The 24,693-nt window shown below is 45.6% G+C and overlaps 1 protein-coding gene across 3 annotated transcripts in view; it reads right to left on the bottom strand.

The window, feature by feature from the left end:
- The window catches only part of arsb (arylsulfatase B), a 57,587-nt gene extending 46,072 nt beyond the window's left edge, over positions 1-11,515 (bottom strand). For all 3 annotated transcript variants that reach the window (XR_014893076.1, XM_085280231.1, XM_085280230.1), the window contains exons 1-5: positions 11,046-11,515; positions 4,938-5,124; positions 3,439-3,629; positions 3,033-3,240; positions 477-720 (exon numbers count right to left, since the gene is read on the bottom strand). Coding sequence is in view for 2 of the 3 variants with exons in the window: in XM_085280231.1 (XP_085136357.1) it covers positions 477-720; positions 3,033-3,240; positions 3,439-3,629; positions 4,938-5,124; positions 11,046-11,312 (1,097 nt within the window). In the remaining variant the exon portion in view is untranslated. The remainder of the gene's footprint in view (positions 1-476; positions 721-3,032; positions 3,241-3,438; positions 3,630-4,937; positions 5,125-11,045) is intronic.
- Positions 11,516-24,693: the final 13,178 nt, after the last annotated feature.

Below are 24,693 nucleotides of genomic sequence, written 5' to 3'. Positions count from 1 at the left end.
CAAGAGGTCATCCAGACGTTTAATTGAATATATTACATTTAACAAAATTGCATCATCTCAGGCATGTCCTGACATAAAAGGATTTGCAGCAAAACAAATTAGCTGATCTAACAGGAGGACAGCTTAATTTTTAGTCTGAAGCGAAGCTGGGGGGGGCAGAACAGAGGGATGGATGGACTACAGATTTGTGTGAGAATGACTGATGCAATTTCCTTCTCTTTGAGCTCTCAATGCCACAGCAACAAAGGGCTTATTGAAGAAGCAGGGGCTCCTACGAGAAGAAGACAGAGGTAGCTGGAGAGTGCGAGCATGGGGCGGGGGTGGGGGAGGGTCTGAAAGGGGCACCAAGAGAGGGCAAGCTGTCAAACTTAAGAGCTGGTATCACTCACAAAAACCCTCCAGGCTACAGCCAACTTCCCCCTCAAGTCCTGTGACAGATCTTGACAGTAAAAAAAAAAAAAAACGGCCCAGCTCACCTGATCGCGTTCCACACATCGAAGCCGTCCAGCGGCTTCGTGCCTGTGGTGTTTCCTCCTGCCAGGCCGACAAGTGTAGGCAGCCAGTCGGAGATGTGGATGAGCTCACGGTTCACGGTACCCGGCTGTTTCAGTAACGGGCTGGCAACAAATCCAACGCCTCGGACTCCTCCTTCCCATAGTGACCACTTTCTCCCTCGCAGAGGCCAGTTGCTGCCACCAGACAGCGTTTGACCTCCATTATCTGAAACAACCACAGGGGCAAAAGGTATGAAGATCATTTGTAGATACTGAAACAATGTTCAAAATTTCCCAGAGTCTGGATTTCATATATGTTCAGGTTCCAATGTCACTCTGTGGAAATTCGGTTTCTGAATGTTGATTGTACATCAGCCAAATATTTTATATTTCCAGCAGACATGTGGGAAACCATGAAAATGAATTTAAAGGTGGAAAACCCATCTAAGCGATATGTGCTCAGGTTTTGATGAGTCAAATACTCTTTAAGCAAATGCATAAAGTTGTTTTCTTTCTTCTTCTTTTTTTTTTAAGGCAAAAAAGCAACAGGAAACTCCTAACACCTGATAACATTTTATCCAGTCAGCTGATATCCTTCCACTTTATGTTACCTAATTCAAGTGAGCTGAATCACTGATCACTGTATGCCAATAAGGTCAACTGTGACTATAGCAGCAACTGTAGCCTTTAACCTTATAGCAAATGAACAGCATCAACAAGCTGCAACATTACAAAGTTTCACAGCTGACACAATGTAATGTGCCAATTTGCTATGGGGGCTACACAGGGTTTTATTTTGTTGTTGTCAATTTCAGATGTGTGACATACAGTCATGTGAAGAACAATCTTCTATAGATTTCACTGCAAATCTATGAATTTTGTTTTGTTTTTTAATAAAACTGCATAAAGTCCAGTGATCAGCAATTATTGGGAAACTTCATGTGGTGCTGAGCTAAAGTCAAAGCATCATTAAAGTCATTAGGGATTCATGTACTCTGTAATATGACTGTAAAAATTCAATAGCAATCCATCCAAGCGATGAAGGATTTCAGTTTGAACAACCAATGAAGCAGCTGTCGGTGCACTCCCCAGGGCTGCTATTGCTGAAAACAAGTGATCAGCTGAGACATTAAAATAACACGCCGATGTTGTCTCACTGTCTGACAAATACACCTATAAAATATCCAACCATTACACAAGTGCACACACAGGCGGTTAGACTGTCATCATCCCAATAAGCCGATCCAGTATAAATACTCTTGACCAGTCACATCCAGGCAAGGCTCCCCTTTCACAGGCAAAGTGTCATCCAAGTCCAGGAAGTAGTCTGTGTCGATTCCCGAACGGTTTTTGGAAGAGACCGTCTGCTTCTTAATGTCTTTTCAAGCTGCTTCGCCTCTCTACAGGCCAACTCTGTCTTTCCCAGCTCCCCCAAAAGGTCCCTTCATCCTCGTTGCTCATTTGCTTACAGTAAATTCCCAGTGAGGCTGTCAGTTTACAGAAAATGTCATCATAAAGGAAACTCAAAGTCCAACCAAACCAAATTCTGCCAATTCTGTCCTGTTAAGCTTAGTCAGTGATAACAGCTTGACCAGGATGGATTCAAAGTGTGAGCTGGAAATGTGACTAACCAAACAACTGATAAGCCTTCTTTCAGTAAGTTATAGTTAAACATTTATCTGGTCAAATCACAGATTACATAAGCTCTGCACCACATTTACACAGAAGCAGGAAGTACTCTGAGTTTTTCCACTGCTTCAGCTCAGCAGAGTCAGTGTCTGCCCAGCATATGGTTGGCTCAATCCTCAGAATCACAGCGAGCCAAATGTGTAAAGGAACAATGAAACAGGCCACCTACCGTAGCCCACCACAGGCATAAAAACGCTCACACTTTACTTTCACAGCATTGTTCCTGTCTTCTAATTACCCTTTAAAAACACTAAACCCCCTAAAAATAACCCTCAAACGTAGTTACCTACTTCAGATGCAAATCATTAGATGTTCCACGTGTGGAACCCTGCGAGCAGGCACAGGTTTAAATGATGTGGTTTATGGCCCGTCTTGGCCACATTACGTTCTTCATCAAAGGTTTATTAGATGTTTTTCCTTTGTCTTTTTCTCGGCGAGTTGCCTGTAGAGCTCTACACGAAGACATGAGCTAAGAAAAGTTTTCCTTACTTCTATCAGCCGGCAGTGACGTTTGAACAAACATGGCAAAACACCGCCCTCTAGTGGGCATCCGCAGAAATACAGCTGTCAGTCAAGATAACTTAAAATAAATAAATCTGGGACATTTGAGATCTCTTTCAGCTCGTGGAGACTGATTTCAACATCATGGAGTCAATTTTGGGATTACATGAAGAGATAGACGGCACTGAGACACAGCTCTAATTAGTGCTCAGCTATATAATGCATTAATTTCTAAATAAATAAATAAATAAAAACAACATCAACTGTAGAACAAATAGTGGTTTATCTAGCATCTCAGTTTAAAAAACCAAAAACAACAACAACAACAACTAATAATTAAACTCATACCAGTTGAGAACACAAGGACCGTGTTGTTCCAGAGTCCCACTTTCTGTAAAGCCAGGGTGATGTTGCCCACCGCCTCATCCATAGCTGACACCATGCCGGCATAGAGCCTGCGATTGGTGTCTGTGATAAAACTGTAGGGAGTCACGTAGCGCTCTGGCACCTGCAGGGGTGCATGGACCGCCTGCAGCGCCACATACATGAAGAGTGGCTGAAAGATAGAGGGAAACGGGGACAGAACATTCACACTGTTGTCATTACAGACGTTAAATGCCCCCGATGTCTGAGCTGATAACCTTCTATACATGTTAAATCTAGGATTATGATTAAGATAACTAAGGTTAACTCTACGAATTGGTTAGGCCAGCAGTTTCACAGTTAATGTATGTGATGAGATGTTGTGTGTCACCTTTTGAGAGTTGTGTCTCTCAATGATGCTGATGGCCCTCTGGCTCAGCAGCTCAGTGGAATAGACCCCTTCGTATCCTGTGGCGACGTCTTCCCCATCTCTAAGGTCCAACGCACAGCGGCTCAGGTTCAGCGAGCGGCTTTGATAACAGCGGAAGTGAGTGAAGTAATCCTCACCACCTGTCAGGTAACCTGTGGCACACAGCGGGTAATCAATACATTAAAAACAGCTTTAAAAACATTGAAAGCACAGTCATGCATGGTAATTTATCCTGTTATTCTTTATATGTTCATTATATCACTTTATATAGTGAGATGGCAAAAAACCAAAGAATATTAAATATTTATTACATATTTATTATTCTTCTCTGTAAGCTACATATTCACTGTCCATTACAGACACTATTAGCAAAATTTACACGTAATGTCGCAGTTTGTTTTGAGGTCTGCTACGACACAGAATTTTTATCATTCGTAAAGATCTGAATGTGACAGAAATGATTCCCAAAAACCACATAGATAATGAGAATTCTGGTACTGGCAGTTTATATAGCACGTGTCATTCAGACGTGTGTGTATATTGGGTAGTTTGAGAACAGACGGACGTGATCTATGAGACTACGATCAAGATGCCAGATAAATAATGACACTAGTTTTGTTAGGCTTTAAATATAGATGGGAAAGTACTGTATGTGCTCAAAAATTAAAAACAAAAATCATTAAATACATAATGTTATTTAAAAATAATGCAAAATGTCTATAATACTGTTCGACCTCTGGACCAGTAGTATAGGGAAGTATTTTTAATAGTCGCAGTTTTTTTTTTTAATTTATGTCACTCTTTAAAAAACAAGAAGACTTAAATTCTCAATTTGACTCTTACTGGGATAAACAAAGGCTACAATAAAAATGCTGTAGTTGTGGTCAGCTACTGAGGAGCTCATTTCACATGTGAAGAAATTGCAGACTTTGGCATGACACACAGCGAGCAATGCAGCAAGCGGTTAGGAAAGTTTCCTCAGCAGAGGTATACGTGTTGATTTGTCAACAAAATTGTTCAAAAAACAAGATGGCTAAACCTTCGCAAGAACAGTCCTCCCTTAAGGCGCTATGCTCTAGTCCAAACGGTGCTTTTGTCCTCTGCATGTTTAGAACTGGATTTATTCACTTAACAGTGTCCTCTTCAGTGAAGTCAAACATCTTCATCTAAGCCCTCTTCAGTTTTTAGCATGTGGCCTTAGCATCTAAGGTGTCAGCATTAATGATTGGGGTGAACAAAAACCTTGCATTAACTGTTGGGTAACTTCGCTTTTAATACACGAGCTAATATTTTTAGTTCAAATGCAAAAGATTCAAATGTATCATGAAGGTGACGTGTAACTAAGGCAATCGTCACTTACTATGTGCATGATTTTACACAAAGATAAACACATGAGCTGTTACTGAGTAGCATTCATGCAAAATGTGCTCCGTGAAGTGTTTCTTCCACATTATACAAACCAAGGTACGTGTCAAAGCCACGGCGTGTGGGCAGGCAGTCCTTCATGTACATGCCCAGGTGCCACTTGCCGACCATGTGTGTGGCATACCCCGCCTCCTTCATGAGCTGAGGCAGCAGTTTCTCATCCAGAGGAACGCAGTAAGGCTGGCAGGGCCAGATGATCTGGTGCTGCATACCGGTGTGGATCTGAAGTTTAAAGACAAACACAAACGGTTAAGAAGAAATTTGCAATTTAGTAAAAAGGGAACAAAATCGTTAAAAAAACAGAAAAGAGGAAAACAACAGCCTTTGTGGTGGCGATGACTCAAACAGAAGTTTCAAAATAAATGTCCTGACTTTGTCTTGTTCTCCTTTCCATCAACATCTATTATTATTATTATTATTATTATTATTATTATTATTATTATTATTATTATTATTATTATTATTATTATTATTATTATTATAATAATAATTAGTAATTCCCTAGAAAGACTCCATTAAAATAAAGTTTACAAATCCAAAGTAGAGCCTGTAGGAAGACTGTTCTCATCGTGCAGGGAAGGGTCCTCTGTGATTGGCTTAACCAAATTTCACAAGAAAAAAAAAAGAAAAAAAAGAAAGAAAATCTAACTATTGTTTAGAAGTGTTGGTTATAATAACGGGGATTGTTCCTTACAGGAAAGACAATTTAACATGCATAAACACCAAATAATGCCACGAAACATGTGACGTTAACATCGGACATAAGAGTGTTAGCTCGCTAGCTAGCTGGAATCACAATGACCTCCATCAGTGACTCTTCATACTACTGATGCAAATTCTTTGGTGATCTTTCCACTTTTGCTGTGGGTGGATGTGCAGCTTACGCCTTTATGAAGGCCAGCAGGGAATGACTCCTGCGGTTAAAAACCCCCACATCTGGTTGCATTAAAGTTTACAGTGGGGGAAATAATTATCTCATCCCCTGCTGAATTTGTAAGTTTGCTCACTTACAAATAAATCACAAGTTTCTAATTATTATGGTAGTTTCAATTTAGAGAGAAACGGTATCAACCAAAAATCCAGAAAAAAAAAAAAAAAGAAAAAAAACCAACACACATTACTTAAATATGTAAATTGAGTTGCATTTCACTGAGTGACCTACAACCTAGCCAGAATTCTGGCTCCCACATCCTGATCTCGATTCTGTCCACAGAATTGATCATCTGTTCATTAAATATCCTGTTATCGATCCGTGAAGATGACACAACAATGACGTAAACTGCAGTATGTGGTAAAGACATAAAGACCTGGATCAACTCTAATTTCCTGCTGCAGATAAAACTCTAAAAATCTTAGAGACATGTTATCTAACCAGATACTTACTCTGGACGGCATTACCTTGGCCTCCAGTAACACTGTGTGGAATCCTGGAGTGATTTTGATCAGGATTTGTCCTCCAATGTCCATATTGAAAAAATATGTAGGACTACTTTCTTTAAGTTGCGCAATATTCTCTAAAATTAAAACAGAATAGAATGTACAACTGTATAGTGACAATAAAGGCAATGAGATACAGAGCATCTCCTACTCAGTGTAAACATGCTGGGGGGGGGGTACAGTTCTGCAGCGCTATGTACATATGGACATAGTTGATGCACCTGTAGCACTTCCCTGAGGGAAGCAGGCTGAACATGTTGAAGCCAGGGTGGGAGCTGTCCTTGATAATGTTTGCTGCTCTGCTGAGGCAGCGGGAGGAATAAATGTCCATCAGGGAGGGGAGAGGGCAGCCGATGATCTTTTGTGCTGTCTTGACCACACTCTGAAGCCTCACTCTATCTGCTTTGGTGCAGCTGCCGTACCATACCGTGATGCAGTAGGTTAGCAGGCTCTCAATGGACGAGCGGTAGAAGGTCAGCAGCAGGTTGGAGTTCAGCTTGTACTTCCTGAGGACTCTCAGGAAGTGCAGCCGCTGTTGGGCCTTCTTGATGACCGCTGAGATGTTTCCTGTCCAGGAGATGTCAGCAAAGATGAGGACACCAAGGAACCGGAAAGTGTGGACCCTCTCCACACACTCCCCGTTGATGTAGAGGGGGGGCCAAGTCGGTGCTGTGTCTCCTGAAGTCAACAATGAGCTCTTTGGTTTTCTTAGTGTTCAGTGCCAGATTGTTTTCTGAACACCATGCTGCCAGCTTCAGGACTTCCTCTCTGTACTCTGCCTCGTCTCCCTTCGAGATGAGTCCAACTACCGTGGTGTCATCAGCAAACTTGAGTGCGCTGTTGTGGGTCGAACTGCAGTCGTGGGTGTAGAGAGAATAGAGGAGGGGGCTCAGCACACAGCCCTGTGGGGAGCCGGTGCTCAGTGTGCGAGTGGAGGAGAGATGAGGGCCGAGTCTTACAGTCTGGGGCCGGTTTGTGAGGAAATCCTTTATCCAGGCACACGTGAGAGGAGGGAGGCCAAGAGTGACCAGTTTGGTGATGAGGATGTCCGGGATGATTGTATTAAAGGCTGAGCTGTAGTCCACAAAGAGCATTCGGACGTAGCTTTGCCACTGCTCTAGGTGACTCAGCACAGCGTGGAGGGCTGTGGCGATGGCGTCTTCTGTGGATCTGTTTGCACGGTATGCAAACTGGTGGGGGTCGAATTCTGGGGGGGAGGTAATCCTTGATGTGCTGAAGGACTAGTCTCTCAAAGCATTTCATGATTACCGGTGTGAGGGCCACAGGGCGGTAATCATTCAGGCTGGAGATGGGAGACTTCTTCGGCACTGGGATGATTGTGGCCGATTTTAGACAGGATGGGATGGCTGCCTGATCCAGTGAGAGGTTGAAGAGTCTGGTGAAGATGAGGGTGAGCTGGTGTGCGCATGCTCTTAGTACCTTGCCAGGTACTCGATCTGGACCGGCCGCCTTCCTGTGGTTCACTGCTAGGAGCACACGTCTGACATCGTGCTCTGTTACAGTGAGTGGAGCGGTTCAGGAACCAGGTGAGGATGAGGATGGGAGCAGGGCTGAAGCAGATGAGTGTTGCTGTTGTGGTGTTTCAAAGTGGGCGAAGAAGCTGTTTATTTCCTCTGCCAGCTGCCCACTCGGGTTTTCTGTTTTCGCAGTAGTCAAAGGAGCTTGCAAAGAAAAGCGTCTGGATTTCTTTAAGTTGCTTGAAGACGTTTCACCTCTCATCCGAGAAGCTTCTTCAGTGGGAGGGAGGATAAGAAGGACAGACGCAACAACATTGTCATCCCCTATGTAGCCGGTGTATCAGAGAAACTCAGGAGAGTTTTCTCCAAGCATGACATCCCAGTGTATTTCAGACCCAGCAACACGCTCAGACAGAAACTGGTTCACCCGAAAGACAAAACGCCAAAACACAAACTTAACAATGTGGTGTATGCTGTACAGTGCAGCGAGGAATGCCCAGACCTCTACATTGGAGAGACCAAACAGCCACTTCACAAGCGCATGGCACAACACAGAAGAGCCACCTCCACAGGACAAGACTCAGCAGTCCATCTGCATTTTAAGGATAAAGGACACTCTTTCGAGGATGCCAATGTTCACATTTTGGACAGAGAGGACAGATGGTTTGAAAGAGGAGTGAAAGAAGCCATCTATGTCCACTGTGAGCGACCATCTTTGAACAGAGGCGGGGGTTTACGACACCAACTCTCTGCCATAATCCAGTTTTGAGATCCCTTCCCAGACGCCTTAACGCCCACTCACATCCTGGGCCATCTGACCTCAGGAATTCGCATGATAAGGTGGGGCCAGGTTTCACAATGAACACACCCGAAACTCTGGCTGATTGGGACCCACGCCCAGTTTCCCCACCTTGGCTCAGGCGATTAGAGGATCATCAGGAGGTTCTTTTGTCCCTCTGTGGGGGGTCACTCCCACTAGGTTTATATCTGGGACTCTCCACCATTTGACCTTAGAACTGAAGAAGCTTCTCGGATGAGAGGTGAAACGTCTTCAAGCAACTTAAAGAAGTCCAGACGCTTTTCTTTGCAAGCTCCTTTGACTACGATGACCTGGATGACTGAGAACCTTCACAGACATGTTTTCGCAGTACTGCCTCTGTGGTTGATGATGTCTTGCATTCCCTGCCACACCTCTCGTGTGTTGTTGCTGGACAGGTGGGACTCGATGTTCCTTTTATGGTCTGACTTGGCTTTTTTAATCCCCCTTTTCAGGTCAACTCGAGCAGCCCTGTACAGAGCTCTGTCACCTGACCTGAAGGCGGCATCACGGGCTTTGAGGAGTGAGCGGACCTCGCTGGTCATCCAGGGTTTTTGATTTGGGAAAACCCGAATGCTTTTGTCCACTGTCACATTTGCAGTACAGAACTTGATGTAGTCCAGTGCTGATCCTGTGAATGTTTCTAGGTCCTGGTGTTCAAATATGTCCCAGTCTGTCTCTGTGAAGCAGTCCTGTAGTTTGGAGAGAGCATTTTCCGGCCAGGTTGTAACAGTCTTTGTGGTGGGCCTGGCACTGCGCCTGAGGGGGGTGTAGGCTGGGGAGAGCAGGAGGGAGAGATGGTCGGACTGACCGAGGTGGGGGAGGGGTATGGCTCTATATGCATGCTTGATGTTGGAGTAAACATGATCTAGAGCGTTTTCTCCTCTGGTGGGACATTTGACATGCTGATAGAACTTTGGGAGTACAGTCTTTATGTTGGCCTTATTAAAGTCACCTGCAATTATGTGAACACCGTCCGGGTGGGCCCGCTGCTGTTCGTTAATGGTGTTCAGCAGGATAGAGAGCGCCGTGTTTACGTTGGCATCGGGTGGAATGTACACAGCCGTGATGATCACTACTGTTAGCTCTCTCGGTAGAAAGAAAGGCCGGCATCTTACCGACATGTACTCGAGGTTCGGGGAGCAGTGACTGTTTATAATTGTCCCGTTGTTGCACCAGCTTTCATGCACGTAAATACATCCATCTAAGAGTGATGCTGAAGACACTAGTTCGTGAATGTGTTACTTCTTGGGTGAACTATTATAATTCGTTATAATCAGGCTGTCATAAAAACTCAATGAAGAGCCTTCAGTTAATCCAAAAATGATGAAGCAAGAGTCCTGACAGGGACTAGAAAGAAAGAGCAGATTTCTCCCACATTGGCTTATTTTTTACTGGCTCCCTGTTAAATTCAGAATTCAATTCTAAATCCTTCTGCTCACATACAGGTCTTGAATAATCAGGCCACATCTTATCTTAAACACCTTATAGTACCATATCACCCAAATAGAGCTCTTTGCTCTCAGACTGCTGGTTTGTGGTTTCTCTGATAATTAAAAGTAGAATGGGAACTCTTTTCCTCAGTCCCTCCTTCTGTGGAACCAGTTACCACTTAGGATTCAGGAGACAGACGGCCTCTCTACTTTAAGATTAGGCTTAAAAGCTTCCTTTAAAGGAGTTGACTTTAACCCCCCCTTATAGCTGTGGTGCAATAGGTCTTAGGCTGCTGGGGGCTTCCCATGATGACTGTTCTCCCTTGAGAAGCTTTGTTACCAACCATTTGCTATGCCTTTAATGCAGCCACCATCAGTTGTGGTCTCCCTGTCTTCAGTTTAGCAGGAGAGATTCTGTAATCCTCCACTTTAGTAATTTTTGTGTGTGTGTGTTTTTTTTTTTCTTCAGACCTTTGGGTGTTGCCAACTTGGCCACTTTATTCTGTCTTTTTAGAAAAGCAGATTGTTGATTTGACCACTCCTGAAGCTTTTGCTCCTCTCGTCACTAATATGGCATTATGTTGCATAAATATGCTTAATTGTGGACAAAATATAAAAAAATGCCTCACTGTCCAAATACTTATTACCTGACTCTATATAGATGTCCGTCTTTTATTTATTTTTAAGCCTACCAAGTAACTAATGTGATATTTTCCAACTCGTCGAATGAAGTGACAATAACGATTCTAAAATATTGGAATAGATTCATTATTTTGTTCCCCTGTATGCGTTTGTAGCCATTTCACTGATTTATTTAGCATATTCACTTAACACCTCTTAAAATGATTGATCGTTTACACCGGTAATTTGTGTCAGAAAAATTAAGAATTAAGTTCAGATCAGGACTGTTTGGCTTATTGGTCATTAAGAAATATCAACTGTATTTAACCTATCTTTATATCCAGTCTGTGTTCTCACCTGATACCTCCCGGTCATGAGCTGGTTCCTGGAGGGGGTGCACAGAGGCTGCACATAGTAGTTCTCCAGGCGGACTCCTCTGGACGACAGCTTGTCCAGGTTTGGCGTCCTGATCTCGGAGCCGTGGTAGCCGATATCGTACCAGCCGAAGTCATCGGCCAGGATAAACACGACGTGAGGCTGCCGAGCCGCTAAAGTTTGAGCTAAATTTACTATGAAAGTCGAGGCAATGATCCAGTAAACCACCTTGCCATTACCTTCAGTCATCTTCTTATTTATCACCTCAATGGGACATTTTTTTTTCCGTTGAAATCAAACAGGAAGTCGGTACAGCCGCGTTTAGCTAACCAAGAAAGAGTAAAGTAGCACCAGCTGTTCACGAGTTAATGTAACTAATGAGGTGTCAGTGTAATGATTACACACATCAATAATGAACTGCAGCTAACTTTCACTTCCCTGTTCCACAGATTAAAAGCACTGCCGAGACTGCAGCAGCCAATCAGATGATCGAAAAACATTGCGAAGCACGTGATGTATGGAAGCCCGACGCTATAAGCGAAGCTCTAAAAGCGCTATTAAATTAAATTAAATTAAATTAAATACACAAATTTAATACTTCAGTGTAGAAAACTGAGCATAATGGAAATCTTTTGATAAATTTGTCAAACTAAATTACATTAGAAAATACAAAGTAAAGTATAAATAAGTACATTACTGGCAGTAATAAATGGTGATTAGCACTGTTGCCTCACAGCAAGAAGGTCCTGAGTTCAATACCACCACCAGGGTCTTTCTGTGTGGAGTTTGCATGGGTTCTCACCCACAGTCCAAAGACATAGAGGCTGTACAGGGAGTGCAGAATTATTAGGCAAATGAGTATTTTGTCCACATCATCCTCTTCATGCATGTTGTCTTACTCCAAGCTGTATAGGCTCAAAGCCTACTACCAATTAAGCATATTAGGTGATGTGCATCTCTGTAATGAGAAGGGGTGTGGTCTAATGACATCAACACCCTATATCAGGTGTGCATAATTATTAGGCAACTTCCTTTCCTTTGGCAAAATGGGTCAAAAGAAGGACTTGACAGGCTCAGAAAAGTCAAAAATAGTGAGATATCTTGCAGAGGGATGCAGCAGTCTCAAAACTGCAAAGCTTCTGAAGCGTGATCATCGAACAATCAAGTGTTTCATTCAAAATAGTCAACAGGGTCGCAAGAAGCGTGTGGAAAAACCAAGGCGCAAAATAACTGCCCATGAACTGAGAAAAGTCAAGCGTGCAGCCGCCAAGATGCCACTTGCCACCAGTTTGGCCATATTTCAGAGCTGCAACATCACTGGAGTGCCCAAAAGCACAAGGTGTGCAATACTCAGAGACATGGCCAAGGTAAGAAAGGCTGAAAGACGACCACCACTGAACAAGACACACAAGCTGAAACGTCAAGACTGGGCCAAGAAACATCTCAAGACTGGTTTTTCTAAGGTTTTATGGACTGATGAAATGAGAGTGAGTCTTGATGGGCCAGATGGATGGGCCCGTGGCTGGATTGGTAAAGGGCAGAGAGCTCCAGTCCGACTCAGACGCCAGCAAGGTGGAGGTGGAGTACTGGTTTGGGCTGGTATCATCAAAGATGAGCTTGTGGGGCCTTTTCGGGTTGAGGATGGAGTCAAGCTCAACTCCCAGTCCTACTGCCAGTTTCTGGAAGACACCTTCTTCAAGCAGTGGTACAGGAAGAAGTCTGCATCCTTCAAGAAAAACATGATTTTCATGCAGGACAATGCTCCATCACACGCGTCCAAGTACTCCACAGCGTGGCTGGCAAGAAAGGGTATCAAAGAAGAAAAACTAATGACATGGCCTCCTCGTTCACCTGATCTGAACCCCATTGAGAACCTGTGGTCCATCATCAAATGTGAGATTTACAAGGAGGGGAAACGGTACACCTCTCTGAACAGTGTCTGGGAGGCTGTGGTTGCTGCTGCACGCAATGTTGATGGTGAACAGATCAAAACACTGACAGAATCCATGGATGGCAGGCTTTTGAGTGTCCTTGCAAAGAAAGGTGGCTATATTGGTCGCTGATTTGTTTTTGTTTTGTTTTTGAATGTCAGAAATGTATATTTGTGAATGTGGAGATGTTATATTGGTTTCACTGGTAAAAATAAATAATTGAAATGGGTATATATTTGTTTTTTGTTAAGTTGCCTAATAATTATGCACAGTAATAGTCACCTGCACACACAGATATCCCCCTAAAATAGCTAAAACTAAAAACAAACTAAAAACTACTTCCAAAAAGATTCAGCTTTGATAATAATGAGTTTTTTGGGTTCATTGGGAACATGGTTGTTGTTCAATAATAAAATTATTCCTCAAAAATACAACTTGCCTAATAATTCTGCACTCCCTGTATCCCAATTCAGGGTCTGCACGCCTTAAAGGCCCCGGACACCAAGAACCACTTGGGGTGAGAGAAGGAAGACAGGATAAAGACATGCTGTGGAAGAGATACAGAGATTCATAACAAGTATGATTCAATGCAGAGAGGTCTATTAACACAGAGTGAGTGAAAACGGTGACTGAAAAGGAAAATCATGGGAGTCCCCCAGCCAGTGGCGGTCCTAGCCTGTTTGGCACCCTGGGCGAACACTCCCTCTGGCGCAACACTGCAGTTGTCTTTTACTCGCGAGGACGGTCATAGAGCGCTCTTCCTCGCAGGAGGCACTCATGGACTCGCGCTGTATCACCGTCTGCGTTCTTTATTTATACAAGCTTGTATCTGTGTGTGTGTGTGTGTGTGTGTGTGTGTGTGTGTGTGTGTGTACAAAGATAACAGAGTTATTCTAAGAACTCAGAGCTGAGGTTCCCCTTTTCTAAGTCTGCATGTTCTTTTTTTTTTTTTTTTTTTTTTTTTCTAAATGACATCAGAAACAGCAGTATGCGACATTACGTGATGGCAGAGCTTCAGTTCATCCTTTGTCATTTTTTTTTTTTTTTTTTTTTTTTAATAAATAGGACAGGGGGAATGAATGAGAGAGAGAGGGGGAGAGAAAGAAAGAAAACCAAAGGGGAGAAGAGACGGTGAGAAGGGGGGGGAAGAGAGACAAAAAAAAAAAAAACTCCTGGGTCACCTGTATGGAGAAAAAAAACAAACAAACAAACAAACAAAAACAAACAGAGGAGACAACAAACAACAAAGAGCAACATAATAATAGAGAAAACAAAGCACCATCACAATAAACTAGCTAGTCATAGATATCAGTATTTACTAAGTAATAAACGATATTGTGCAGCACGCAAGATAGTCTGCATGTTCTTACAGAAAGAGGAAGCTGTTAGTTGTTTATCACACAAGAGTTCATGTCAAAAGTACGGTGGCCCTGAAGTGCAAATCACACCAACAAATTGCTAAACACAACAACAAAATTGAGAGGCCCTGAAGTGCAAATCAGTTTTGTTTTTGTGCTTCTCAATTTTGTTTTTGTGATTCTCAGTTTTGTTTTTGTGCTTCTCAATTTTGTTTTTGTGATTCTCAGTTTTGTTTTTGTGCTTCTCAATTTTGTTTTTGTGATTCTCCATTTGTTTTTTTGTTTCTCGATTTTGTTGTTTTGTTTAGCAATTTGTTGGTGTGATTTGCACTTCAGGGCCACCGTACAAAGTCACGTAGACATTTGCTTAATGATCAATAAAAGAACACATTTCATGAAGCTGATCACACTATGTACAATTTTCTCCTAACATTCCCTCCTGAAGATCAGAAAATGAAATGTACATATTATCAGTAAGTAACTACTTGTCTTTCACATTTTCAGTTACTACATCATTAGTTGCACTTCATCTTCATCTACCAAATAGAAAAAGAACTCTTCATAATCTTCATCGCTTTGTGGTACATCTGCATATGCTGTGAGTGATAAACTTATCATCTGTGAAATTACAGCTTTTAAACAAGGAATAACACAAGTATAGAAAAGCAAAATAAAACCAGGGAAACTCCAATGCCGATCAACAGTCTCTTTAGAATCTGAAGCCATTTTTGAAGAATGTACATTATCTGGCATGTAAGTGCAGCATGTGGTGTTGAATAAGACGCACAATCCTCCTTTCTCAGGTTAATGTTCATGCTACACGATGTTGCATTACAGCAATTCTGAGAGCGTCTATTTCTTGGTTTTGTCCCTCGTTGACCTTTCAGGATGCATTGAGGAACAAGCTGAATCTATAGTCCAGTGTCTCAATTCCGAGAGCATGTTTTCCAACTCCTGCCCATGGGAAGAGTGAGTTGAGGGCCTTTTGTCCAATTGTCCAGAGTTTGAATTCTTCAGGTACAGTCGGTTCCCCAGATTGAGTCATGTGGTCTGACTGTTGAAGTTGAGCGTTTCTTCTTGGATGAGGATGGTGATGTTGATGTGCACTTTACACAAGTCATTCTGAAGATGTGGTCAGAGATCAGAATTGGTGCACATGTTCCAGGGTGTTTCCCATATATGGTTGGTTGTACCGATGTGCTCGGCATGTGCGAGCAGACGTAACAGTCTTTCTCTGTGGTTCTGTTAAATACGTATCTGTATCAGGCATTTTTCATCCAAGGATGGATTCAATTGAATTCAATTTTATTCATATAGCGCCAAATCACAACATAAGTCGCCTCAAGGCGCTTCATAGATACAGAGAAAAACCCAACAATCATATGACCCCCTATGAGCAAGCACTTTGGCGACAGTGGGAAGGAAAAACTCCCTTTTAACAGGAAGAAATTATTGTCCAAACACACAGTATTGTAAAAAATATTTCCAGTCATCAACTTCATTTCTGTTCAGTTCTGTTTTAACAATTCAGTTCAATTCAATTTTATTTATACCATGGCAAATCACAACAGCATCGTCTCAAAGCACTTTATATTGCAACCTAGACCAAACAATAATACATAAAGAAAAAAAAACCCAACAATCATATGACACCCTATGAGCAAGCACTTTGGTAACAGCGGGAAGGAAAAACTTTAACAGGAAGAAACCTCCGGCAGAACCAGGCTCAGGGAGGGGCGGGGCCATCTGCTGCGACCGGTTGGGGTGAGAGAAGGAAGACAGGATAAAAGACATGCTGTGGAAGAGAGACAGAGGTTAATAACAGATATGATTCAATGCAGAGAGGTCTGTTAACACATAGTGAGTGAGAAAGGTGACTGGAAAGGAAAAACTCAATGCATCATGGGAATCCCCCGGCAGCCTATGTCTATTGCAGCATAACTAAGGGAGGATTCAGGGTCACCTGGTCCAGCCCTAACTATATGTTTTAGCAAAAAGGAAAGTTTTAAGCCTAATCTTAAAAGTAGAGATAGTGTCTGTCTCCTGAATCCAAACTGGAAGCTGGTTCCACAGAAGAGGGGCCTGAAAACTGAAGGCTCTCCCTCCCATTCTACCTTTAAATACTCTATGAACAACAAGTAGGCCTGCAGAGCGAGAGCGAAGTGCTCTAATAGGGTGATATGGTACTACAAGGTCATTAAGATAAGATGGGGCCTGATTAATTAAGACCTTCTATGTGAGGAGCAGGATTTTGAATTAAATTCTGGATTTAACAGGAAGCCAATGAAGGGAAGCCAAAACAGGAGAAATATGCTCTCTCTTTCTAGTCCCTGTCAGTACTCTTGCTGCAGCATTTTGGATTAGCTGAAGGCTTTTCAGTGAGTTTTGTGGACATATTGATAATAATGAATTACAGTAGTCCAGCCTGGAAGTAATAAATGCATGAACTAGTTTTTCAGCGTCACTCTGAGACAGGATATTTCTAATTTTAGAGATGTTGCGCAAATGGAAGAACGCAGTCTTACATATTTGTTTAATATGTGCATTGAAGGACATGTCCTGGTCAAAAATGACTCCAAGGTTCCTCACAGCGTTACTGGAGGCCAAGGTAATGCCATCCAGAGTAAGAATCTGGTTAGATACCATATTTCTAGGCTTTTCAGGGACCACTCTTTCAAGGATTTTTGATATGAAAGGAAGGTTGGAGATTGGCCTATAATTAGCTAAGACTTCTGGGTCTAGAGATGGCTTTTTGAGTAAAGGTTTAACTACAGCTAGCTTGAAAGCCTGTGGTACATAGCCGATCATTAGAGATAGGTTGGATGTGGTCTTGTGTCACGTCCGGTAGATGTGAGTTGTCATGTCTCTTATCTCGGCTCGTGTATGGGATTCTGCCGTCTTCCAGGTCAGATAGTCTGATGAATAGAGCCGTTGCCAGTAGTAAGACGCCAGTCATCACCTGAGAACACTTCATGCTTGAGGTTGGCCACACCCAAATGTATCAGTGAGCCTAAAGTTGGTCAGTGGCTGGAGAGAATGAGAGTGCGAGCTGAGCTCAATCAGCACTCCTCCCTCGCCACTGGACTCACTGACACCTGGTGAAACACCCCTTTACACTTCTGTGAATCTCTGGTGGTCTGGGCTTCAAGCTCTACTTTCTTGCAGTGGCTCTGATGAATCCAAGATGGTCTCTCTGCTATTTTACAGGCTGTGGGTGTGGTCAATAACACTTGGTATGGGCCCTCCCTGTTAGGTGAGGCTGTGTGCAGTCAGGAATAGGACCCTAGGTGCAGACTCCGGAGACAGACGTGAACTCAAAAAGGCTTTAATGCTGAACGCAACATGACATAACTAGAAGAACTCAAAATAAACTTACACCGGTGGACAGGCAAAACACACAGCAAAATAAACGGTAGATCGCGACATGGACACAGAGAAACACAGGGCTTAAATACACAGAGGGAGCAATCAGGGAATGGGTAACAGGAGGGAAACACAGCTGGGGCAAATCAGGCCTAACGAGACAAGGGGAAGCAAAACCAGACACATTAACATCAGACATGGACTTTCAAAGTAAAACAGGAAACATAACACAGACTCACGGGCAGGCACTATAACAAAGGGAACAGAGACGTGGGACTAGGGCAGACACAGACACTGACTGGATGTGGGGATACAGCAGAAAGGGGAGACAGCAACATGGAACACAGACAGAAAACCAGAACACAAAAACTCTAACCAAACCCCACCCAGAGAACCTAAACTAAGAATAATCCTAAAACCCATACAGCAAAGCTAGAATATAATGAAATAACAAAATCAAAGAACCAAAAACACAAATCACTGGGTCAACGACCCAGGGACCCTAACAGTACCCCCCCCTTAAGGGCTGGCTTCCAGACAGCCCAAACCAGAACATTAAAAAACAAAAAACAACCCAACCAGGGCGGGCGGTGGGGGAAACAGGATGGAGGGCTCGAAACAAAACCAAACAAGGAGCCAGAAACAACAAAACAAAAAAAAAGTGCAAACACTGGAGCCCGGAAAGCAACAGAACAAAACACAGAAACAAAGTCCAAAACAACAGCACCAAGGCCCAGGCAAAGTCCAAAAGCAAACAAACAAAAGAGCTCACGAAAGGCGCAGAGGCCCAGGCAATAGTCTCAAAAAAAAAAAAAGTTTAGGGGGCTGGCCCGGAGGCTGACGGCACAACAGTCCAAACCCGGGTAGGTCAGGGGGGCGGCCCGGAGGCTGATGGTCCAAGAGCCCAGAAAACAGTTCAGGAGGCCGGCCGGGCAGAAGGCACCGACGGCGACTGAGCAGATCAGGAGGCCGGCCGGGCGGGAGGCACCGACGGCGGCGGAGCAGATCAGGAGGCCGGCCGGGCGGGAGGCACCGACGGCGGCGGAGCAGATCAGGAGGCCGGCCGGGCGGGAGGCACCGACGGCGGCGGAGCAGGTCAGGAGGCCGGCCGGGCGGGAGGCACCGACGGCGGCGTAGTCCAGTGGGCTGTCCATGACGGCAACGACGTCCAGTCATCGGCCGGACAGAACGTGCAGGACGTGCAGGCCGGACAGGACGTGCAGGCCGGACAGGACGTGCAGGCCGGACAGGAACAGACAGATTGGAGACCTCAGGGGCAGACAAAACTGAACCCTCGGAGGCCGGACCAGGCGGCGTAGCAGCAGAGGCAGAGGCCGGACCAGGCGGCGTAGCAGCAGAGGCAGAGGCCGGACCAGGCGGCGTAGCAGCAGAGGCAGAGGCCGGACCAGGCGGCGTAGCAGCAGAGGCAGAGGCCGGACCAGGCGTAGCAGAGGCAGAGGCCGGACCAGGCGTAGCAGAGGCAGAGGCCGGACCAGGCGTAGCAGAGGCAGAGGCCGGACCAGGCGTAGCAGAGGCAGAGGCCGGACCAGGCATAACAGAGGCAGAAGGCTGAACGGGCTCCTCGGGCCCTCCGGCTGACGTGGCAGGAGGCTGAACGGGCTCCTCGGGCCCTCCGGCTGACGTGGCAGGAGGCTGAACGGGCTCCTCGGGCCCTCCAGCGGAGACAGGTGGCTGAACGGGCCCCCCCTCGGACCCTCCAGCGGAGACAGGTGGCTGAACGGGCCCCCCCTCGGACCCTCCAGCGGAGACAGGTGGCTGAACGGGCCCCCCCTCGGACCCTCCAGCGGAGACAGGAGGCTGAACGGGCCCCCCCTCGGACCCTCCAGCGGAGACAGGATGCTGAACGGGCCCCTCGGACCCTCCAGCGGGAACAGACGGCTGAAGCAGTCCCTCGGACCCTCCAGCGGAGGCAGATTGCTGGACGGATGACAGAGGAGAGGAGTGACGATGGCGTCGCTTCCTTCTAGATGAGGGAAGTGAAACTGGTGGAGATACGGAGACCTCCACCTCATCCGACCACATGGCCGCCAGAAAAAAGGCAGGCGAATGGGCAGGCGAACAAGGTCCTGGCTGGTGTGAGGAAGGAGAGGCAGTCTGAGGTAGCGACGAGGCAGGTGGTGAGTGTGTGTTGTCCTGGGGCGGCGGTGAAGAAGTGGAAGTGAAGGTAGAGAGAGCAAGCTCGCCAGCCCTGACTTGCTCCCTCCAGGCAGCTATGGAGCTGCCCAGCACAGTGTCCATAGAAAACTGAGTAAGCCGAGGGTTGCTCCGAATGATGGCATCCACAGCACTTAGCCCAACTGCCATGGTCCTCAAATCATTGGCCTGAGCAATGCGGTCAAGGAGCCTAATCATCCGCTCCATCTCAGCATCGAATCCAAAAGCTGAAGAGTCTGCAGGGTCCATGTTCTGGTCGTGATCTTCTGTTAGGTGAGGCTGTGTGCAGTCAGGAATAGGACCCAAGGTGCAGACTCCGGAGACAGACGTGAACTCAAAAAGGCTTTAATGCTGAACGCAACATGACATAACTAGAAGAACTCAAAATAAACTTACACCGGTGGACAGGCAAAACACACAGCAAAATAAACGGTAGATCGCAACATGGACACAGAGAAACACAGGGCTTAAATACACAGAGGGAGCAATCAGGGAATGGGTAACAGGAGGGAAACACAGCTGGAGCAAATCAGGCCTAACGAGACAAGGGGAAGCAAAACCAGACACATTAACATCAGACATGGACTTTCAAAGTAAAACAGGAAACATAACACAGACTCACGGGCAGGCACTATAACAAAGGGAACAGAGACGTGGGACCAGGGCAGACACAGACACTGACTGGATGTGGGGATACAGCAGAAAGGGGAGACAGCAACATGGAACACAGACAGAAAACCAGAACACAAAAACTCTAACCAAACCCCACCCAGAGAACCTAAACTAAGAATAATCCTAAAACCCATACAGCAAAGCTAGAATATAATGAAATAACAAAATCAAACAACCAAAAACACAAATCACTGGGTCAACGACCCAGGGACCCTAACACTCCCAGGGTGGCTGTGGCTACAATGTAGCTTGCCATCACCAGTGTGTGAATGTGTGTGTGAATGGGTGGATGACTGGTTGTGTAAAGCGCTTTGGGGTCCTTAGGGACTAGAAAAGCACTATACAAATACAGGCCATTTACCAAACCATATTAATGATGATAGGAAGGCCCCAACCCCGCCTTCCTAATGTGGGAGCCAACCAATAGGACCACTCACTCCATAACTGCGACTAGTAAGGGCACGATCATCACCACCTAACAAGGTACCAGTGGTATGAAACACACACTTGTTGTATTCCACTTGTATGCACAATCATAGTGGGTCACAGGCTGAACTGATATCCACAGGTAGTACGTGGCAGTCGGGTGAACAGGTCGCCGGTGGCAGGAAACTAAGTCAGTGCGTCAGAGGGGGGAAAGCCGAGATTCAGTTTGTTAGGATGGGGGACAGTGCGTTTGGAGGATGGGTGCAACACTGAGTGTCCCGGAGCAAAATTCAGTGTTTGGATTGTTTTCTGGGTCTCCCATCCTCCTCTTCATCATTCTCTTCCACTCTTGGCTCCATCATCATCACTGTCGTTGTCGTCAGTGTCAGTGTGATTGGCGTCACTGTCAGGACCACTCTCAGGGACACTTTCGTTGTCACTCTCATCCTCCTCATCATCTCAGTACCACCTCATTTCTTCAGCAATGGGATCTTCTGCTTGCTGGGCCGGGTGTATTTCAATTTCTCCTGCTGGGATTTCTTCTCTGTTATTGACCCAGGGTCCTTCAACTTGAGGTGGATTTATTTCTGTGCCTGCCTTGAACTCTTCAGGTACAGTCGGTTCCCCAGATTGAGTCATGTGGTCTGACTGTTGAAGTTGAGCATTTCTTCTTGGATGAGGATGGTGATGTTGATGTGCACTTTACACAAGTCATTCTGAAGATGTGGTCAGAGATCAGAATTGGTGCACATGTTCCAGGGTGTTTCCCATATATGGTTGGTTGTACCGATGTGCTCGGCATGTGCGAGCAGACGTAACAGTCTTTCTCTGTGGTTCTGTTAAACACGTATCTGTATCAGACATTTTTCATCCAAGGATGGATGTGGTCTTGTGTCACGTCCGGTAGATGTGAGTTGTCATGTCTCTTATCTCGGCTCGTGTATGGGATTCTGCCGTCTTCCAGGTCAGATAGTCTGATGAATAGAGCCGTTGCCAGTAGTAAGACGCCAGTCATCACCTGAGAACACTTCATGCTTGAGGTTGGCCACACCCAAATGTATCAGTGAGCCTAAAGTTGGTCAGTGGCTGGAGAGAATGAGAGTGCGAGCTGAGCTCAATCAGCACTCCTCCCTCGCCACTGGACTCACTGACACCTGGTGAAACACCCCTTTACACTTCAGTGAATCTCTGGTGGTCTGGGCTTCAAGCTCTACTTTCTTGCAGTGGCTCTGATGAATCCAAGATGGTCTCTCTGCTATTTTACAGGCTGTGGGTGTGGTCAATAACACTTGGTATGGGCCCTCCCAGGGTGGCTGTGGCTACAATGTAGCTTGCCATCACCAGTGTGTGAATGTGTGTGTGACTGGTTGTGTAAAGTGCTTTGGGGTCCTTAGGGACTAGAAAAGCGCTATACAAATACAGGCCATTTACCAAACCATATTAATGATGGTAAATGGTAAATGGCCTGCATTTGTATAGCGCTTTTCTAGTCCATAGGACCCCAAAGCGCTTTACACTACATTCAGTCATTCACCCATTCATTCACACACTGGCGATAGCAAGCTACATTGTAACCACAGCTGCCCTGGGGCGCACTGACAGAGGCGAGGCTGCCGGACACAGGCGCCACCGGGCCCTCTGACCACCACCAGCAGGCAAACACGGGGTTAGTATCTTGTCCAAGGACATTTGGCATGCAGCCAGGATGCAGCCTGGGATCGAACCACCGACCTTCTGATTAGTGGCTGACCTGCTCTGCCACCTGAGCTACAGCCACCCCATGATGATAGGAAGGCCCCAACCCCGCCTTCCTAATGTGGGAGCCAACCAATAGGACCACTCACTCCATAACTGCGACTAGTAAGGGCACGATCATCACCACCTAACAAGGTACCAGTGGTATGAAACACACACTTGTTGTATTCCACTTGTATGCACAATCATAGTGGGTCACAGGCTGAACTGATATCCACAGGTAGTACGTGGCAGTCGGGTGAACAGGTCGCCGGTGGCAGGAAACTAAGTCAGTGCGTCAGAGGGGGGAAAGCCGAGATTCAGTTTGTTAGGATGGGGGACAGTGCGTTTGGAGGATGGGTGCAAGACTGAGTGTCCCGGAGCAAAATTCAGTGTTTGGATTGTTTTCTGGGTCTCCCATCCTCCTCTTCATCATTCTCTTCCACTCTTGGCTCCATCATCATCACTGTCGTTGTCGTCAGTGTCAGTGTGATTGGCGTCACTGTCAGGACCACTCTCAGGGACACTTTCGTTGTCACTCTCATCCTCCTCATCATCCCAGTACCACCTCATTTCTTCAGCAATGGGATCTTCTGCTTGCTGGGCCGGGTGTATTTCAATTTCTCCTGCTGGGATTTCTTCTCTGTTATTGACCCAGGGTCCTTCAACTTGAGGTGGATTTATTTCTGTGCCTGCCTTGAACTCTTCAGGTACAGTCGGTTCCCCAGATTGAGTCATGTGGTCTGACTGTTGAAGTTGAGCATTTCTTCTTGGATGAGGATGGTGATGTTGATGTGCACTTTACACAAGTCATTCTGAAGATGTGGTCAGAGATCAGAATTGGTGCACATGTTCCAGGGTGTTTCCCATATATGGTTGGTTGTACCGATGTGCTCGGCATGTGCGAGCAGACGTAACAGTCTTTCTCTGTGGTTCTGTTAAACACGTATCTGTATCAGACATTTTTCATCCAAGGATGGATGTGGTCTTGTGTCACGTCCGGTAGATGTGAGTTGTCATGTCTCTTATCTCGGCTCGTGTATGGGATTCTGCCGTCTTCCAGGTCAGATAGTCTGATGAATAGAGCCGTTGCCAGTAGTAAGACGCCAGTCATCACCTGAGAACACTTCATGCTTGAGGTTGGCCACACCCAAATGTATCAGTGAGCCTAAAGTTGGTCAGTGGCTGGAGAGAATGAGAGTGCGAGCTGAGCTCAATCAGCACTCCTCCCTCGCCACTGGACTCACTGACACCTGGTGAAACACCCCTTTACACTTCAGTGAATCTCTGGTGGTCTGGGCTTCAAGCTCTACTTTCTTGCAGTGGCTCTGATGAATCCAAGATGGTCTCTCTGCTATTTTACAGGCTGTGGGTGTGGTCAATAACACTTGGTATGGGCCCTCCCAGGGTGGCTGTGGCTACAATGTAGCTTGCCATCACCAGTGTGTGAATGTGTGTGTGAATGGGTGGATGACTGGTTGTGTAAAGCGCTTTGGGGTCCTTAGGGACTAGAAAAGCGCTATACAAATACAGGCCATTTACCAAACCATATTAATGATGATAGGAAGGCCCCAACCCCGCCTTCCTAATGTGGGAGCCAACCAATAGGACCACTCACTCCATAACTGCGACTAGTAAGGGCACGATCATCACCACCTAACAAGGTACCAGTGGTATGAAACACACACTTGTTGTATTCCACTTGTATGCACAATCATAGTGGGTCACAGGCTGAACTGATATCCACAGGTAGTACGTGGCAGTCGGGTGAACAGGTCGCCGGTGGCAGGAAACTAAGTCAGTGCGTCAGAGGGGGGAAAGCCGAGATTCAGTTTGTTAGGATGGGGGACAGTGCGTTTGGAGGATGGGTGCAAGACTGAGTGTCCCGGAGCAAAATTCAGTGTTTGGATTGTTTTCTGGGTCTCCCATCCTCCTCTTCATCATTCTCTTCCACTCTTGGCTCCATCATCA

The sequence above is a fragment of the Mchenga conophoros genome, linkage group LG7 (assembly GCF_057382185.1).
Source record: "Mchenga conophoros isolate Kocher_MC1m ecotype Shallow Benthic linkage group LG7, M_conophoros_male_GT1.1, whole genome shotgun sequence".
NCBI lineage: Eukaryota > Metazoa > Chordata > Actinopteri > Cichliformes > Cichlidae > Mchenga > Mchenga conophoros.
This window is presented reverse-complemented; position numbering and strand designations above follow the sequence as displayed.